Raw genomic sequence first — 19,906 nt, 5'->3', positions numbered from 1 at the left:
GCGTAGTAGAGAATTCGATCCGTTCTCAAGGACCAAGGGCTCTGTTTATGCGAAGCAGATGTGAAGAAACGGGAAGAAAACGGTCCACTTGCCCAAGCCGTGAGAGACCACCATGAGGCTGAATAGGGAACTTTGTTTGCTTTGAATATCAGATTGAAGAAGTTGTGAGAAAGTGGTTCTAACTTTCGCTCGATGGTCTGGTGGAATTTCAGATTTTTTCACGTTTCAAATTTGCCGTTTCGAGCGATACTTCGGACGAATCTTACCCTTAGCTTCCGTTTATGCGTTACGGATGTGACGAAAACAAGAGATGGTACAGTTTACGGTTCATTATAGGACTTCCGAGAGGGAATAGAATTTGAAAAACAATCGCACTTTCGTTGGATGCTTTTTTAAAGATTCGAATTTCCAGATTATTAAGCGAACTTTGAACTCAACCACGTAAAAAATAAACGTTGCTTTTTGAATGCGAAAAAAATAAACAAAAAATGTATTTTTAATGTAGAAACAGATTCAGTTGTTGTCCCGTTGCTTCTTCAAATTTCTAACTCTTCGATGCCACACAGTTGGGAGGAAAATGTAGTAAAGTACACCATGGCTTGCTTTGCAAAATGTCGTTTTATTGTCATGTGAATAATGATGCTTTTGTGCATTCTGGTTGCACCCTGCCTTAAAGGTAGTAGTTGTTATGTACTGCACAGTCAAACACACACACACACATACAGTAAAAGCAAACAAGCGCTTAGGTGTTGGAATGAAACCCCGGGAAGGTGGTAAAAGAAGAACCAATCCAATCCCTCTAAATCGGCACGAAGAAACTCTGCTGGACGGAAACTTCCGACGCGCTGTCGTCCATCTTTTTGAACGATTTCTGGAACTGCTGGAATCGGCTTCGCCGCTGCTGTAGATCCGCCCCGAACGTGTATTTCGGCAGCTCGGGCTGTGAATCCTTCCTGCGCACGGCGAACAGGGGCGACGGTGGACCACCGTCGGAGGAGGACGGGTGCGTTGGCCGTACCGCGCTCATCCGTGGACTAGCAATGCCGATCGGTTTGGTGACCGACTGGGCCTGCTGCAGCTGCCGCTCCTCGTACTCGTCCTTGAGCGTTTGGTACGTGTCGCGACGGGAGGTGGAGTAGCGGGCGTTATGGCGCTCCCTGTGCCCTTCCTGCTGCTGCTGCTCGACCGATTCACGCCCAGTTCGCCACGACCCTTCCGCGAGTGCTTTACCCCGATCGGGCGCTCCCCGCTGCTCGGTGGGTGTGGGCAGGGAAAGCCCGGCCGTCTGCCGCTTGTGCACCACACTGTAACCCATCTCTATTTCCTTCTGCTTGCTCTTCAGGATGCTACTCTCCGTCGGACGATGGTATAGGGTCGATCGGCTGCCCGGAAGTCCCGCCGCAACGAACGGCGGCGTCACACTATCCCTGCCACTGCCGTAGCCGTGCCTGTCCTCCTTCAGCGGCTGCACCATAACGCCCGCCGACCGGGACGGCGAAGAGCGACGATCGTACGTGCCGGCGCCGTTGGCGGGGTAGCGCGTCTTGCTCGGCGACAAGCTGCGTTCCCGCTGGCCGACCAGCGAGTCGCGCGAGCTTTGTCGCGACTGTTTGATCGCCTCCAGCTTCGCCCGAAACTTTTCCTCCTCGTCCAGCTTGCAGTTGATGCCGACGTCGCGGAAGCGCGGTCCGGCGGGGATCGACGCCTCCGACGCGGTCGACCCTTTGCGCGATTGGCGCTTTGAGTCGCCCGCGTTGCCGCTGCCCTTGTGGAACAGCGTCCGCTCGAACCGCTTGATGAAGCTTTCCACCTTCTGGACGGGTTTGGAGGATTTGAGCGACTTTTTGCGCCGATAGGTGCGCGAATCCACCACCGTAGGGAGTTTTTCCTGCGAGCTGAGGGAAATGTTCTTCGCATACAGCGGCTCGAACACGTCCGTCGCGGGTGGTGGCGGGACCGTTTCTGTAAAAAACCGCAAGGGGTGTGTTAGCATTGGAATTATAACCAGGAGCACCGATTTTCTTACTGCTTGGTCGGGTGTACGTGCCGGTATTGATCGGCTCGTCGTTCGTTTCGTTGATCGTGAACGTGTCGCTGCGGGTGATCGCGTGCCGCACCCGCTCCGGCTCCTCCTCGTCATGGCGCGTGAACGTGTGCGTGCGCAGGATGCTGGCCGGCTGACGGCTTTTCCCATCGCCGCCTGGCTGCTTCTCGAGATAGACAACGATCGGGGCCGGATTTTCCTTCCCGTACCGGTCCGACGAGCGGTCCTGGTGGTGTTGTTTCGTCGTCGTTCCGCTGCGACTCTGCACGCTGTGGCTGCTGCTGCGCCGGCCACCATTGAGCGGGCGCTGTTCGGGTTCTTCCGCGATGGTGCGGCTCGTTGTCGCCGAGTTTTTGCGGCCTGCCCCGGTCCCGGTCGGGCCCCGCGAGGAGGACGAACCGCTGGTGCGCATTGTGCCTCGATCGTTCGGTGCTGCTGGGGCTGACGGTGGAGCAGTACTGAGTATCAAATTCGTACGAAACGATCGCAGAAAGGACATCACTGTGCTGGGAGGCCTTGAAAGGTGAATCACAAAATTGGCAAAAATTGAAACACACACGAGCAAACGCTACAAAATGCTGCACCGAAAGTGTAACACACGCACTAGAAGGAAGGCGAAGACTTGAGATGTACGGGAGAGACTGCCAGGCAATGCTGAATGTTCGTCGCCTGAACTAGGTGGAGGTTTGAACTGCTGGAAGCATATCCAAAACGCTTCAACCCGCGTGGGCCGTTTGGAAGGACGGTTGGCGCAAATGGAGATCAATGCATTTTGCAATGCAAATTTCACGTGCGTCGGTTTATTATGAAGGGCATTGTTCCCTGTGACGAGGTAATCGGCAACTGAACTAGCTTGGTAACAACTCCTCCACAGAACAGGTATTCGAATCGCACGTAAGAACTCAATGAAATGTAAAGAGTGCAAAACTATTAATTACACTTTTTCCATTTTTTCTAGGACAAGCACGCTCGTGCTTGAAACGATTGCAAAACTCCCAATGTGTGGTACCTCATTACAAATCTTTACACTATGGATCTTCGGTACGGTGTCGGCAATAAGCACCCAAACACCCAAAAAGCCAAGCTTGAACGCACCACCAGCAACAGCACACGCCACACACTTATGGGATGCTGCAAACCTGTTTGCCTGTGTTGATGATGTTGATCACCGCGCAGACGACGACCTGCGGCGACGACCTGTGCAACCGTGAACCGGCCGGTATCTGCCGGCTAATACTAGCGCCAAGTCACCAGCGCTAACTGGTTTGCTGCCACCTCGGCAGTATGCTCCCAAATCTCAAGACCTCTCCTTCGCTCACGGGACTGTAGTACACCTTCCACCAAGACGGGCAATTGAAATTGATTTATCACACACGCTGGAAGAGATTTATCACACACTCGCCAGATGCAGCCGTTGGGTCGCGAAGCTTCTCCTGCATTACATGCCTGACGCTACTCTCTCTCACTCACACTGTCTCTGAGAAGGGTGTGAAAACAGAATCGATGTGCCGATGGGCGCACACCACTTCCGGTAATGCGGCCACCACGGAAATGACGGTGGTGGTGATGGGCGATGGTGGAGGGATTACGGCTCACGTGTGCCGTTACCGTGAGTGAGCCGGATTTCACACGTTCGAAACAACGAAACGCCAGCGCGACGACTTACACACGCGAACCACACGCCGGTCGAGATGCAAACTAGCGACTGCCGTTGCGGGATTCGAAATCTCGGCCGCTGATCGAACGCGCGACCTTCCGCGCTCCCCCGGGGTACACACGCCCCACGGAGGAGGGGGGTTGGTCTGCGCCTACGCGTGGCTCTACACCCGTCGAGTGCTTTAGAGCGTGGTGTGTGTCCCTCCCGCACTACGCTCTCCGGTGAGCGATCGGTGTGCGCGCGCCCGCGGGGTCCGGATTAGGTAGGAAAACCTTTTTGGGCGAAATAACTCTCTACACACACATACTTTGGAGAGTAAGAGAGACACTTCGGGAAAGAGTGTGGTCGCCTGCTCCGATCGATGGTCCCCCCTCCCCGCCCGAGGCGTGGGCTGTGCAAGTGTGTGGGAGCACACTTTGCCGGCGTATTGGAGCTTTTCTGCGCATTCCCTCCCGTTTGCTGCAACCTACAAAAACGGCACCAATAGCGGCTGGGAGTCGGTCAATTCTTTACAAAAGTTCCGTGTCGGTGTGTGTGTGTGTTTTTTAAAAGAACGAGGGGATGAAGCAGGGCCGGTTTACTGTTCCGGTATGATCTCATGCAGTTGTGTCCCGCAACGAGCAGCTTTTGCAGATTATCTTTTAATTTTAGGTTCTGTATCCCGGAACCCGAACGGAACTCGTAATGTGCGATAAATCGGGCTGCTGATCGGGTGAAACTGTCCCCGCTTGACAACGTACCCGATTTTCAATACCACATTGCGGTCAAACCGTGGCAAATTAGCGGGCGAAGAGTCGACGGACCATTGCTAAATCGCACCAGAGCGATGAACGACCGGCTGATTGATTTCCATCGGTGTTGTGTCTCGACCCTGGGACAGGTTTTTCCCCGTCCCAATTGCTACCCCCCATGAGTCGGCAAAGCCTCACTGCCGGCCAACCCCATTTTGTTACGGCGAGAGGAGGATGCACGGATGTTTATCGAAACGATTGTATGTTTTTACTAAAAACAGTGCATCTTGCATGTAGCGGTGGTTCAGGAGGCTGGTTTTGTCGGACTGGCGAGGACGAGGGTACGCAGACAAAACGCATCCCATCATTTGCATTTGAGGTCATCCAGGGTGGACGGTCGTGGGGTGATGGCGAATGCGCTAAAGTGTGGTGAGCATTTGCACATTGCCTGCACAAGTTTATTTCAAATTCTTGTTCCGTGTGTTTCTTCGTGAATCTTCTGGGAGGAAGACAAGCTCACAGATTGGATTGTTGTGCAGTGCAGGTTGATTGAAAGCAGCATTTAATGGACGGGTTGAGTTAGCTATTGCCTCTGTTGCTGCTCAAAACCTGGTTGCTGATGAGCTATAATATTTTAAACAATAATACAATGTTGGCAAAAGCTTTTTCTTATCAACAAACATATCAAAAACAAGCATGTTTTCATCTACTTTCCTATCGCCCAACTATGACTGGGTGAGTGTGAACAGATACCAAACATATTGCTCTGGTACACATCGACACGAAAATGCGGTTTTCACACAAATAAATCTTGGTGAAAGGCTTACCATAGCCCGATAGTGATCTGGTTGATCCGCTGCGACGCCGGAAAGCACCATTGTGTGGCGTAGAAGGTATTAAGATGATCGAGCGAGCGAGATTAATTGCCCGTTGCTCGATTACGGTGCGCTCTTAACGATGATTGCAAACAAGGCCCCCTCCCCGGAAAAAAACAGGCAGACATAATAATGAAACCCATTCGCCCATTTCCGAGCTGGCACCAGCCAACCCGGCCGTCCGTAACACTTTCATCGGACAGTTCGCGAATCAACCGTTTGCATCACGGTTTGAAGTTTGATTAGGCCCCGGGCGGTGTGTGGGGATTGCTCGTTGGGAGTATCTTCTGGCTGGCCTCAATAGAAAAAAAGAGACACGAAGCAAAGAACGGTGGAACCAGTTTGGTGTGCGGTTTCGTTTGCTTTTCGGTGTGATGCGCGCGGTTCTAAACATCGGTTGGCGGGTTTTAGGAGGCGCATGCTCTGTCGAACAGCAAGTCCGATGAATGTAGCGACTACAGGGGATGTCGCTTGTGGTCGCTACAAGCGGTCGATTCTAGTCGCTTCATGCTACACACGGCGATGAGGTCATCGTTCCTTAAATTACATTACAGGTAGAGCAAAGAAGGAAGAAGCGAACACCACCTTCACCTCTCCGTTTGTCCGCCGATCATACGAAGATCTGCGGGGAATGCCCAGCGAACGTCCGCTTCGTACCGGGCGAAAAACCTGCTCTCCAACGTGTTGGCCCCCGCCTGTTTGGCTTTAATTGGGTATCCAAACTCTCATCTCGTCCCCTATTTCTTTCTTCCTCTGGCCCTGGTATCTTTTCGCTGGCAGTTTCGTCTCCACTAATTACACCAGTTTGCATGTGAATCCCTGAGTATTTGCGTGTTTGTGTACCTGGTGGGGAAGACGGAAGGCTTTCTTTTGGGGGCCTTTCTTGAAAGACGGTGAGCCATCAGATGGAGGCGTTGAATATAAATAGCCAGCTGCTGGAGATGCTGATGCGAAGGCCCTCGGAGTGGAGTGACGTGAGCTATAAAATTGAACTTTGAATCATGCTAGGTGCGGGAGGCGTACTTTCAAAGCGTACGTACACCCACACTTGGGTCCGTCGATGTCATGGCTATACAGTGATGGTTGGTGTAAAGGTAACAGTCTGAGATTTTGTTTTGTTTATTAAATTCGTTTTCTGCAAGGAATATTCCCCGTCGGGTGTAATCTGTAAAGTTATCTACCAGTCTGAAGAGACATGTTATCGACTTTTAATATGTTTTTTTGATGATCAGTCATACAAAAGGCTTACACAAACATGAGTAACACGTTGTCCTTATCATTTCAATTTCAATTTTAGCTGTTTTACGAACTACTACAATCGTAGTGTGTTCTTGCTATAATAACAACTGGTTAAACATGTAATTTGAGCTGTGATCGATAATCTGGGCTGTGATCGATAAGGATTAAGTCAACATTGATCAGGTCAGAATTTTAATTTTAATCATGTGATGTCGCGGGAATGGCACCCTCGATGGACAAAGCTAATTGTTGGAACTGGGACGGAGATTTCCAATAGGTAGCGTCGTTTAATTCCGGATGAAAAATCAGAAGGATAGTGTGAACGAATTTATGATAATTCCGATCGTTCGTGATCGTTCCAAGAGCAGCTTAGTGCATCCGTTACAATTAGTGTTGGGTTTCATGAATCTTTTGTTGAGATTCAATCTTATGAATCTTCAGTGATGGATGAATCGAATCTCGAATGGACTCTTCAAAGATTCATGAATCTCCAAGGATTCACGAATCTCGAAAGATAAATAAATCTTCAAAGATTCATAAATCCAAAATATTTATAAATTCATTGAAATTCAAATATATCCAAGGATTCATTAATCTTTAGAGATGTATGATTTTCACAACAGCGCGATCCTATCTAAAATAAGACCGTCGTGGGTTCAAGCCTGCATGCACCGTCTCTCCGTAAAAAAAAAAACAAACTATCCGACTGCGTGGTACTTACCAAGAAGTCTCGTTAGCCTGTATAGGCTGGCATGACCACCTAGGTTACTACGCCAAGAAGAAGAGTAATGAGAAGCTCAAGTTATATGAATCTTTCGAGATGTATGAATCCCCTGAGATTCATGAATCCCATGAGATTTGAGAATCTTTGGAGATGAATTGTAATTCATGAATCTTGTGAGATTTATGAGTCTTTCGATATTCATGATTTTTTACATCCGAGATTCTTATTCATTGAATCTTTTCAAAGATTTATTCAGATTCATTAATCTGATTCAGATTTACCCAACACTTTTTACAATTGTTCCAGTCCGTTTTGACTGTTTCGATCCGTTTCTATCCATCCTGATCTTTCCGGTCTGCTCCTTTTTTTTATCCGTTCCGTATGTTTAAATGTATTACGACCATTCCGATATATACAATCATTTACACAATTGCGATTGTTTACGAATATGATACAGTTCATATTATGGGACTCAGTTCAGAATATTCCTTTTGAAAATGGGAACGTAACTAACAGGGTCGTTGCGGAACAATCAGATTCCAGGAATTGAATATGAATTAATGTAAGATTAGTTTAAGACACAGGCAGTTCAGAACATTAGGATAGATATTAAAACAGTCACTCGTACTGAAACCCAGAACAAAGATAAAGTAATATGGAACCAATGGAGGTTGTTTTGTAAAATTAAAATAAGGAAATAATATATAATTATGAATCTATAATAAAGGGAAACTAAATGGCTGCTTACATCCTCAATCATCATGTAGCATGTCTGCTATACAAAATTAAAGAATCACAGAACAATCTGGAAACTATCCCATTTCAAATAGTTAAATCTTTGACACATCAGGTTAGAACATAGTAATAAAACCCCATTCGAAACATAACTCAAAAATGCAGCAAATGCAAATATAGGACAAAACTGTAACTTATCGTAGGAGAAAAAGATCTTCTTCTTCTTCTTTGGCTCAACAACCGATGCCGGTCAAGGCCTGCCAACACACTTGTGGGGTTGGCTTTCAGTGACTTATTGATTTTCCCCCCATAGCAGGATAGTCAGTCCTACGTATGGCGGCACGGTCTATTTGGGGCTTGAACCCATGACGGGCATGTTGTATAGTCGTACGAGTTGACGACTGTACCATGAGACCGGCTTAGGAGAAAAAGATCACTGGCCTAAATAAACATATACATATATATGTATATTTTAACGGTCCAACGATAAACGTAAGCAACACGGACAGGCGTAGGGTAATACAAATTATTTTAGAGTTGGTGAGTACGGCGTGTGGAAAAAAGTTAGGAGAAAAATGCATGCAGGACAAAAACGTGCATATGCACCAGACAATGAATCCTTTCAGTTACCAACCCAAAGCGAGGAGATCATAAAACCTCAAGTGCGTTTAGGATCAATCTAGAAATGCCTCAGATTGAAGCATAAGCATACACATAGCGCAGCGTTTGGAAACATAAGGAACATAAAAAGTCTATTGCATAGATTTCCAAAAAAGCACAATATTTTCGGCACGCATCGGCACCAATACATTTAAATCACGTGTACGGACACGTTTCAACACCATCAAACATGTTAGTATATAAGAATCGATTTGGTTAAATAAACGACAGATTGAATTAGACAGTACATGAGACTACACGTTTTTATTCATTAGCTGGGAGTGTCTCCCTACCCAAGTGCAGACCAATTTTTTATATTACAATCAGCTTTGTAGCTGAATCCCCGACACATTTTCCAACCAATGGGTCGGCATGTCTTGTATAAATGGAATGATTCGACTATTATCATTAATCATAGGCGTTGGGTATAATAAAAATGTTAATTTCTCTTATTTCCTCAAAAGTTTTTTATCGGACTAAAATTCAGCCTCTTATGTAAAGGTCTTTTTTTATTTATGCTTTAAATATTTTTCGTGATTTTGCGGCAATTTTAAAGCTCGATTTAACATCGCTACATTAAGCATGTAACGCACTGTAACATCACACTTGCTGGCACCACAAATGCGTCATACGTTTTGACTGTTTTCTTTTGAGCACAAAACCGAAGAACCTATAGCGGCTACCACCCATACCCCACACCCCCGGACCGTGTGGCCCCTTCCGCCCGACCCAGGAGCAAAGGTAACGAACCGCTTATAAAGTGGCTCAAGGATCGGAAGCTGGATGTGTTCGGTGGGGTGGCGCCGGGTGTAAACGACCTTCGCGTGTCTGACGTGCCACAGGGTCGCTACCTGTCAGACATCGATGCCCTCAGGGCGTTCTGTTTTCTTCCTCCCTTTTCTGCGCAATGGCCTTATTTTGTGTCTGCCTGCTCGCTCTTTACACTGCTTATCACCTCGTTGGAGGTTTTTTTGTTTTGTTTTGTTTTGTTTGCTGCATTTCCCACTCAGTGCCCATCCGGAATGTAGTGCAGACACCCGTTGCCCTACAGACAGACCCGACCGATGCATACATTCGGTTGCCATTATGAAGCGCCCTTTTACTTCTTATTACTTATCGTTGCACTTCGTCTTTGTACGTGTGGAAGGTGCGCAACGGTGTGATGATGATGATGGTGCGTTCCCAATGCACCGTGCCAATGCAAAACGAGCACGTTTGGATGAGAACCAGATGGCATCGTCGTTCGTGCACTTTCGGGACGAAGTAATCTGGCACAATTCTCCAGTCCTACTGGTTGGTGTACGCAAGGAGGAGGGACGTACTGTACTGCGATCTCTTGAAGGACACAAGACGAAAAGTGGCATAGTTTCACCACGTGATTAACTTGTAAAACATGTGACATTAACAGCGCAAGGAAAGCGTTCACAGACAGTTATGATGCCTATATTTCATACCCACATTTCCTGCGCATTGCTAGTCTAATGGGTGTGTTGGAGTGTTTTAAGAACATAGTTTGTGCCCTAGCGGAGATCATCCGCTTGTGGAGCATCTGCACACTGCTCTACATATTGCACGAGACAAACTGTTACAAACTGGTGTGAATTCGTGTCAACAAACAACATTATTGCCCGTGGTTGGGAAATAATGCATTCTGCTGTTTATAGGCCTGTTTGTGTTTCCAAAAACCCTGCTCCTTCTACCAGACAGTCGCTAGCGCTTGCAACACTTCCATCTGGCACTTGTTTCACGTTGTTTTAGTGCATGTTCACCTGCATCATTTATCGGATACTGCACCCGGCATTAACACGCTTGGTTCGCGTTCGAGTGTCACGTGTGGTCTGGCTAGTTGGCCGATCGATATCTTCCGGATGCAGCCCGAATAGCGTCATTGAACGCGTCACCGTTTAGCCTTCCGGATGAGCATGTGTTTTTGCACGGTCAGTTTATTGCGCAATATCTTACAGTGTATCGATCGTTACTATTTATTTTGACTGGATAAAACAGTCTAGGTGGCCTTTCAAATCTTCAAAGCATGCTGCTTTTGTGTATCTTATGCATCGCGTTTGCAGGCCGGCCAGAAACATACACAATTTCCCGGGCATGCCGGAAATGTAACTCACTCAGCCTCTTCAATCTCGCTTCAAGGTTTCTCAGGGCGTTTTTCGGTAAATTGAGCTTATCCTCAATCCCTACCCTGGAATTCCTGGCCAGCAGCATCTCGCTTTAATTTGATCCCGAGTGGTGGTGGTGGTGGCCACGTTGGCATTCGGTGGTTTGGTGCAACGGAAACGATGCATTAATTCGAAAATTATCGTCAATTTTACCCTTCGAGGCCACCGGACGGAGGAGAAAGCAACGAGCCCGGCGCCGCCTTCATTCAGTTCCCTTTTTGAGAGCTTCATTTGTTTTCCCTCCGGTTTTGATTGTGTTTTGTGCGTTTTCGGGGCTTTTCTTTTTACTTGGTTTTTCGTCGTGCGCTTGCCGTTGGTGGTGGTGCACTCGTGAAAATCGATCGTGAAGTAGGGAAAAGGGTGTGTGTGTCGGTAGGGTGGAAGAGTGTGAATGAATGACTGGTCAGATTTGTGCCAGACGCGCAAGAGTTCGATCGATCGACGCTGCGAGAGTTCGCATACAATTGATCCTAACTTACCAGACCGTATACTTTCCATATGGCAGGGAGGGAGGGCTCGAGGGGAATGTAAACCCATAGGGAAAGAGCATTAAACGTTAAAGAAACGATCGCAGAAACAATGTTGCTACTGCCGGCAGCTAGATACACCATCCGCTTATCGCTTTCGTGCAGTTTTGTTGCTGACGATTGTTTTCCTCTCGAGCGGCGGCGATTGAGTTTTTGCATTTTTGCATGTGCAACGGTGCACACTGGCGTGGCGTTTGCACCGGTTTCCCCTTCGCTGGCGGGTTGTGCACGTTTTCCAAGAATTAACACAAAACATAACTACAGGCTCTTTTTATATTTTATTTCTGCATCCCGATCCGACAGCTTGCTGCTGCCATCAGCAGCCAGCCACCGTTTTCTGTCAGTGTGGAATGCCGTTTCGTTAGGTTATCGATATAGTTATGACGAAATTGCATATTGATTGGGATATAATAATTTGATTGTAAATGAAAATGAATTAGACTTTACTTGCTTCGTCACTTGTTTGAGGCTTTATTTAGATTTTTGGGATTGAAAACAAAGTTTGTGCATTGATTGAGTCTTGCAGGAAGAAACGAAGACTTGGTTCATGCTTAAATTGCATCGAGGTTTTTTTATAACACCAAACTGAAGAACAATTTTCTAAACATAAATGATGATGTGAGAAAATGATCAAACTCTATCTAAGGGATAATTTTCCTGCCTGTCTTTTATACACAAAGTTCTTTAAACTATGACTATGATAATATAGCGAAACTAATAGGTTATATGAACAATATTTTGCGATTTTGCGAACATTGCGATCAATATACCTATTTTTGGCTGATTAGAATTTTGATTGTACGTATAAAATAATGTTTATCGAATACAATACAGCGAAATTATCAACTTACGTAACAATGTATGTAAAAAAATGTTTAAGTACTTTACGATTTTTAAAAAGTTAAGGGATCTATTAATTTGGAACAATTAATCTTGTCTGATTAAACAAGAATTTTCTCTTAATACTATTCATAAAAAGGAGAAAATTATCTTTAAGATATGAAACTATCTCAGTGGGAAAGTTCAATAAATGAGAATTATAATCCTGTCTATAAAGTCGTTCTGTTTTGTAGATGTACACAGTTCTTATAAATATGCAATCATCCAAAAAAAGTTGTATAAAACTGCACTACTCTTAAAATTACTATTGAACTTGAAACTTGTTTCAATAACGAACAGTATATGGAATCTTTTATTTTTCAATTTTTCGTCACAAATTTGAACAATATTATTAAAAAAGGCAAATAATTTATTTGAAAAAAAAAGGCAAATAACGCTTGAATCTATTTATCCTGGAAAGAATCCCGCGCCCTTAGCAAAAGTTTTCATTAATTTTACTCGATATTGTCGAGAAAAATCTTTACTTTTACGACAACCCAACATCATCTCTTTGTGGTTAATCTTTTAAAGCCATTCCCCTTTCTCGGGTGAGTCATGCAATATCAGCAAAATTGCATTGTTATGAACGTGTTTTTGCACCGCCTAGAGGACAGATTTAGCTGCATGAGTAGTCTTAATATGTATCGTCCGTTTCTACACATGCTAGTACAAATCTGCTAGTACAAATAAGGTTTTTTAAACTGAAATACTATACGCTCTTGCGATTAAATGTCTGCATTAACAAATAGCCAAGCATATTATTTCTAATAGTTAAGATTAATTTTTAAAACGTTTAGCAGCTTGAGCAAATAATTTCCTTTTACACATTGTTGTAAAATGCCAAACAAAAGAGCAACTCTTTTGCGAGCCTCTACCGAACGTACACAAACCATGGCAAATCTTTTGAAACAAAGCATGAAGCGAAAAAAACACAGACTCAAAATACCTTCCCGTTCCCACAACGGAATGAAACCTGCCACCGAACGTAAATTTTCTCGCATTGAACTATTTACGATCTTCCTTTTATGGCGCTGAAACGCGATGTTTATTCATTCGAACTCACGCGCTCGTATGTGTGTGTGTGATTCACAATGCTTCCATGCGGTTAAATTGCAATAACCTGTGGACGATGACTGTGTCCCGCACTGTACAAAGAGGGCAGCATCATCAGCAGCAGCGAACAAACAAACAAAAAAGAGTGTATCATAATTAATTAGCCCATTCGCCCTATTGAATTGTTGTTACATATATGGTTAATATTGCTCCATTATAAACGGGACCCGGTGGGATTGTCCCGGGACGGCGACACGGCATCGACGACCCCGTGTGTATCGCGCGCGCACTATCAGTTGCAACGAGATTGTACGTTTCAACTTCTGGCTCCATCTTTCTTCCGCCCCACCGGCGGGGCCGCTCAATGTCACACGTCAGACCGCGGGCAAGTCGTCGACGCGGAGGGTTCTTCCGATGCTGTGGCACCAGAACTCTGCAGCCATGTGTCAGCATCGTTCATCGTCTGCACAACCTTCGGTGCCGGTTATGGTGCCATTTGTTAAGTGCATGGAAACAAGTGTGTGTGCGTGCATGTGCACCCTCGGTAGCGGTGGACGAGATGGTTGTCCTCCGTGACTTTTGCCGTAGCCGAAGTCTTCGATGACAATATACGTTTCGCTTTCCGTACGTGGCTTCAACACTTGCACAAGAAGCAACAGGAAATGGGTGGTGGGGACATTGTGTGCACCTTGTGGCATTTGATCTGTGCCTCCAGATTGGAGGAACTCTGGGTCGAGATTTGCACCGTGTTCGGTTCATTATCTGGTGCAATTATTTAAAGCATATGTAACGGTCGAACATGAATAACATCGATACCGTGTAGGAAAGAGGCGATCTTTTGCGGAATGGGTAGGGATGAATCATTGTCAATTTTTTTGGTAATTTTACACGATCGTGAAAATGATGTCACCCAGTAGTTAAAGCGCAATAAAAATGCATTAATTGGTGTGGCTGCGTTTCCGGACAATGAATTTATATAGCGCCACGTTCATTCTCCCATTTAGCGAGAGCGGATGATCTAATCCGAAATGTAACGCTTTGGTTACGTTATGTTCGAGGCTTGAAGATGCGTCCATTGAAAACTTGCGGGAACGTTGAATTTAATAAAATTTTATAAATGCTTGATAATTTTGTCTAGTTTCAATTCTTGGGTAATCATTACTCGTACTAAGAAAGAAGGAATCAAAAGACTTTTGATGTTTTTTCAAGCCTTTTTATAGCTATCCCTTTTTTAAATGCATTTTTAAATAGCTGCATTTAAACTGGATCCAAATACCACTCAGCAAAGCCAACATAAGGTAAGTCAAACCAATTATACCGATTCCGATTACACCTATCAATTGTAATAACTCCATCACTCGTTCGTAGTTACGTACCGGTCCGGCATAGTGAAAGTGAAGATGAAATTAAGAGATCTAATGAATGTTGCAACTTTCTCATCGCTGTTATTTATCTTCACTGTTCATTGTAAATAACTGTCTTTACACTGTTATTTATCAAACTAAAGAATATTGCATTTATCACATTTTCAACAATCATCCATGTGGTGTATAGTATAACTATTCAAAAAGATGTTTACATTTATACGATAGTTAGGGAATCGATTATCATGTTGGTTGGTATCGAAATGTATATCTTTTTCTTCTTCTTCAGTTGTAGTAATAATCATACAACCCTTCATTAGCCACTGATGGTCTATATTGAATGAACGAACAAAAGTTCAACTAAACTCCTACAAGCGTGCATCAGAACAGATTCAAATGATGTATTCTAATCTCTATCTTTGTTTTGATTCCCATACTAAAATCATCTTTTTCCGTTATTCAGGATTATTTCATTTCTCAATGCTCTTTAAAATCGTTCGAAAGATTCAAAATGCTGGTCGTTTCCAGCAGACATGTTGGATAGTTATTGCTCTAAATCTCATCTCTGTTTTCAATCTACTCCAACAAAGTATAAAGCATTCAGTTTTTTTTCATTTTAGACGAAATTGATACAAGACTTTATATTATGTTTTGAATCATAATCATAATCTACTGATAATCATAACAAGTAATATATTACGCTATTTTTTTAAGCTTAATTATTCCAACTACATAATGTCATATAAAAACCCTGTAAATTCATAAGAAAACACTTATTCGTGAAATGGCGAATAGTTGTAGTCCAAGTTGCGTAAATTTCCTAACCTAGAATATTTCCATATGCTCTTGTAGAATTTTCTTCGGAGTATTTGGTCGGCTTTCCCTATGCAACTGATTTATGCAGCAAAAGCTTGACAATGGAAATGTGTTAACCGATATTGATATGCGCTTAGGAATATGACACTTGCTGAAATATCTGCTACTATATTAGGATTATTTTGTAGGCATAACATAATATTATGATTTTTCATCCAAACCCATGTTTCTCGAAGACCAAAAAATTAGATTTTAATTGTTTTTTTTTAAGTATTTAAAAAACAATACCACCTCTCGCTCTCGCTTATTCGCAATCGGCACAAGTCTACTTGTGTTTGTAATGTGATGTTTGTAGTTTGAAGCACACAATCCAAACACACGAAAAACACACAACCAAATATACCAAAACAGCGCGAGGCCTGATAAAAGGAAAACGTTATCTCACCAACCGAACCGTAATAATGATTGACAGCGAAAGATAGACGATAAGAAACGAAAATATAGCACAACGTGTCAGGCAGCCTCGAACATTTCATTGGCAGGTAATTATTTCTTCAATTAGAAGTTCATTTGCTGTTGTACTTCCACCCTCGTGTTTGTTTGTTTTGTGTGGTTTTTTTTCACTGTCCTGTGCAGATCCACATTTTTACTGTCTTCGTCACATCAATTCCCAAACCCGAAGCCCTGGGCTCTAGGGGGTAGATAACATCAGCGACACCGAAGTGCCTTCCGATCGTGCGTCGATCAAATGGGATTGATTGGGTCGCCGCCAAATGTGTCGCGCAGCGTACAGGAGAGGTTGGTTCAGCTGATAAATGATTGCAGAAAGCAATGCCAATGCCGGTGACAACATTGTGTGAAATGTGTGGCCGAATGCCATCATCGCGCTTTTTTTTTATTTGCCGTTTGTGCCGCCCCACCCGTTCCGGAAGCAGTGGTTATGTTTTGAATCTGGTGGACGTCCCTGTCGGGGAAGGATGGTGGTGCGCCATGCTTGCGCCTTTGTCGTGTCGCGGTAGAAGAATGTCACCGAGTGAGTTAAGCAGATTGTTGTGAAGAAGAAGAAAAAAAGCACGTAAAAGAAGAAACCAACGTCTGCCACCACATCAACTTCCCCAGTCAATGGAGACAGCGAATGACGTCATTTGTGCATACAAAGTTCTAGACCCTCCCCCCCCCCCCGGCTCTCTGTTCGATTGAGCCGTTTTATTATGCACGGGAGGGAGAGGGAGACACTCGGGGGAATGGTTTTTAATATTTAACACACTGTTCGGTGGTGCATGAAATAAATCAGTCCAGTCTGCCCAAAAACAGAATCCGCAGGGCACGTGCGGGGCACTTCAAGCGCATAACAAAACGGCCAAAAGAAGCGACGATCGTCGGCTGCATTCCAATTACTAACCGGTTGCCCCGCGCGGCCTTCCGCACCACGATCCGCGGCACGATAAGGGACTGCGGCCGCGTGGGCCCATGCCGGCAAACGATCCGGAACCGCGTGCGCATTTCTAATAAAACCGGGTCGCGCTTAAGATTTAACTAACCCAAATAGAAAAATTAAACCCGGTGCGACGGTGCATACAGTGATCGTGCTAATTGCCACCCCTCCCGCAGGACGGTGTAAGCATCTTCTTCTGCTTTTTGCCTGGCGTGTGTGGGTGGGCTTTGTTGTTGTTTACAAACGCCCCGCGGCCCTGTTCATTATCGGGGTGGGAGGAGGGTGGCATCGTAAAGTGTGGCGCGCGCCATGTTGACAGAATTCCGTACAGCAGCAGCAGCACCGATTAATTGGCGAACGCTCACTTCATCAACTAGGGCGATAATGACCCTCCCCCGAACCCGACCTTTCCCCCCTCCATTACATCTCTTGCAAATGTGTTTTATGAGATCATTCGGACAGCAAACAAAGTGATGACACCCAACGTCACGCATCAATCACAATTGAGTGAGATGATGTGTTCATTAGCCTGCGTGCGGCTGACGGTTTTGCTGATAGGAGACCAGAGGAGAGCCTTTGTTTTTATTTGACTGAGCAAAATTGTACTGTAACAACAATACCAAAACACACCCCAAATGGGTGATGCGATCGCTAATACGATCGAAAATCCCTGCCCAACACTTACCTTGTCGGAAAACTGATCGCGCGGCGTGCGCGAGATCGTCAGCGCACCAAGCGACTTGGCCAGATCATCGCCGCTGTGCGATAGGGCCAGCATGATGTTGTTGCCCCGGGATAGTCCGCGTATGCCCGAATCCCGTTGGAACTTTTGGTGCTGCAAGGCACACACGCACACACACAAGCTCACGAATGTAAAAAAGAACACTCGGACCACACGGGACAGGTGAATCTTCGGAAAAGGTGTACGTGTACGGGTTGCTGGAACTATTGGGCGGAACCGGCGCGATAAATGCTCGAGAATGTTGCTCACCCTTAGCCGTAAAGACACAACAGACGCACAGACACACTTAGACACGCGTTAGACGGGCACTTGGAACCTTCGGTCGATATCTTTTTCGGGGTAGGATGGGCAGCTTTCTGTGTTAGGGACTGTGTTGGGAACTGAGATTACACGCAAACCCGCGTTCTGACCGGAACACCACTTGAGGGTCACTTATACACACACACACAGACACATATAGACACACGCACAGACACTCAAAGAGTCGGACTCCGTGCTTGATTTGAATTCCAATCGAACGGAATCAGCACTGAAACAATGTGACTCTGTTTCCGGTTGGCGCAAAGGAAGGCGCGCGCCCAAGAGGAAGGGTTTTCGGATGTTGGAGGGCGGCCGAGCACGTGGAAAAGAATGGGAACAACTTCACGAGCACTGGACACACACAAAAAAACAAACAAAAAACACACAACACAACGGACACACCGCGACGCCACACACATCCGCTTCGCTGGAACGGTCTAGGAGAAATGTCGCTTTGCGGATACACGCGCAAATGGTTCACCGCGTGAGCGTGCGAGCGTAGATGGAGTGCACAGGGCGGGAGGTTTTTTTTCGGGGTGGAGCGGTGGTGGTGGTGGTACATACAGTTTGCAGCACTTAACGCACAACACGCGGGGCGGCACACAGGTCGGTGGTGTTCTGCGCATATGCGCACGGACGCTTCGCGTATTCGCGCACGAGGGATGCGAAGGTTTGGGCCGGACCGGGCGATCCCGGAACGTTGGCAATCACGGCGGTGGCACTGGTAGGCTGCTCTGCAAAAGTCTCCCGGGGACGCGTACGCTCCGGAATCTGGGCTCCGGAAAAGTGACAGATGGTCAAACGCGAACACGACGGTGTACACGGTGGGGTTTTGCTCGTCGGTTTTGAAAGCTTTTACCCCCGGCTGGAATCTAGTTAGACGCGCAAGACGGCATGCTTTCTCACTGTCTCTCTCATTTTTTCGCTCGGGTGGCTCGGGTACCAAGACCACAACAGAGAGAAAGAGAGACGAGAGCCCGCGCGCAGTGCGTGGGAACCGGTTTGGGGCAGCACCGGAATTACACCGGCGAGAGAGCGCACCGGGCCCTTGCGATGGTTGGAGGAGAATTCCGTGGGCTTTGCTTCTCCGCCCGTGTTGCGGTGGTGCTAGAGAGACAGAGATCGAGTGGGCTTCTCTCTGGCCGTCGGTGGAATGGAACGCGCACACCTGGCGGGGGCCTGATGGTGATCGGAGGGATCGGAGCGAGCGCGATCGGAGGGATGATCTGATCCGGGGCTCAGGGTTTTTGGGCTCGCTGTGCGGGTAGGCGGTACCGCGGGGATGGAAGGCGGAAAGGGCAGACTCGGTTGCGGGAGAGCGCCCGAGAGTGAGCGACGGTTTAATCTCTGGCAGGTCTGGAGGCTGTTTTGCTTTGCGCGCAGCTGGCGTACGAGCCTGGGCACGGATTAATGCTGCCTGCTTCGCGTAAAACGTGCGTGCTGGTTGATTTTATTACTTGTTTCTGTGTGTGTATGTGTGTGGGTGCATGTTTGGAGCAAGGGAGCAATGGTGAGAGTAATGTGCAAGTAAAAGTACAAGAATGAGGTGATAATTCTCCATTACTTTCGTAGGATGGAATATACTTAACTATTTCTGGAGGGGAGGATGAAAGGAAGGAAGGATCATGAGGATGGATAATATGCATTAAGAAAGAAGCTTAATATAAATATTACATAAATATTGGCAAATTTCGATTATGTTTGCTACATTCTTGAAGGAGTAATCACATTTAAATTCATAATTTAAATAAAACTTCATCACTGTTACATTAATAAAAAAAGATAATTATTCGTTTTTTTCGTAACACAATCATGACTCAAATGACAACATAGTTTTAAAATTAATATTATAGTTTAGCTTTTCCCAAGGTGGTGCTAATCCAGGAACCATTCAAAGGCTGAATATAATTTAAATGCTGTTGTGTTTTGTTTGAAAGGAACAAAAATATTAGAA

At 45.8% G+C, this 19,906-nt stretch overlaps 1 protein-coding gene and 1 long non-coding RNA gene across 7 annotated transcripts in view; one reads left to right on the top strand and one right to left on the bottom strand.

Annotated features, from left to right (window-relative positions):
* Positions 1-18,689, bottom strand: part of LOC121593112 (four and a half LIM domains protein 2) — a 113,856-nt gene extending 95,167 nt beyond the window's left edge. Inside the window, exons 1-3 of one of the 6 annotated variants that reach the window (XM_041915200.1) lie at positions 17,596-17,684; positions 2,027-2,559; positions 600-1,962 (exon numbers count right to left, since the gene is read on the bottom strand). In XM_041915200.1, the coding sequence (XP_041771134.1) occupies positions 800-1,962; positions 2,027-2,543 (1,680 nt within the window). In that variant the 5' untranslated portion in view covers positions 2,544-2,559; positions 17,596-17,684 and the 3' untranslated portion in view covers positions 600-799. Of the gene's footprint in view, positions 1-599; positions 1,963-2,026; positions 2,560-3,419; positions 4,008-17,595 lie in introns of those variants that run through there. The other 5 variants (XM_041915196.1, XM_041915198.1, XM_041915199.1 and 2 more) reach the window with 5 other exon arrangements.
* On the top strand, positions 2,474-3,683 carry LOC121593114. Its single transcript, XR_006004730.1, has 2 exons — positions 2,474-2,923; positions 3,003-3,683. It is a non-coding gene; the product is annotated as an uncharacterized LOC121593114 (long non-coding RNA).
* Positions 18,690-19,906: the final 1,217 nt, after the last annotated feature.

The sequence above is a fragment of the Anopheles merus genome, chromosome 2L, assembly GCF_017562075.2.
Source record: "Anopheles merus strain MAF chromosome 2L, AmerM5.1, whole genome shotgun sequence".
In the NCBI taxonomy this organism is placed as follows: Eukaryota; Metazoa; Arthropoda; class Insecta; order Diptera; family Culicidae; genus Anopheles; species Anopheles merus.
The sequence above is the reverse complement of the archived record's forward strand: the minus strand, read 5'-3'. Positions and strand labels throughout refer to the sequence as shown.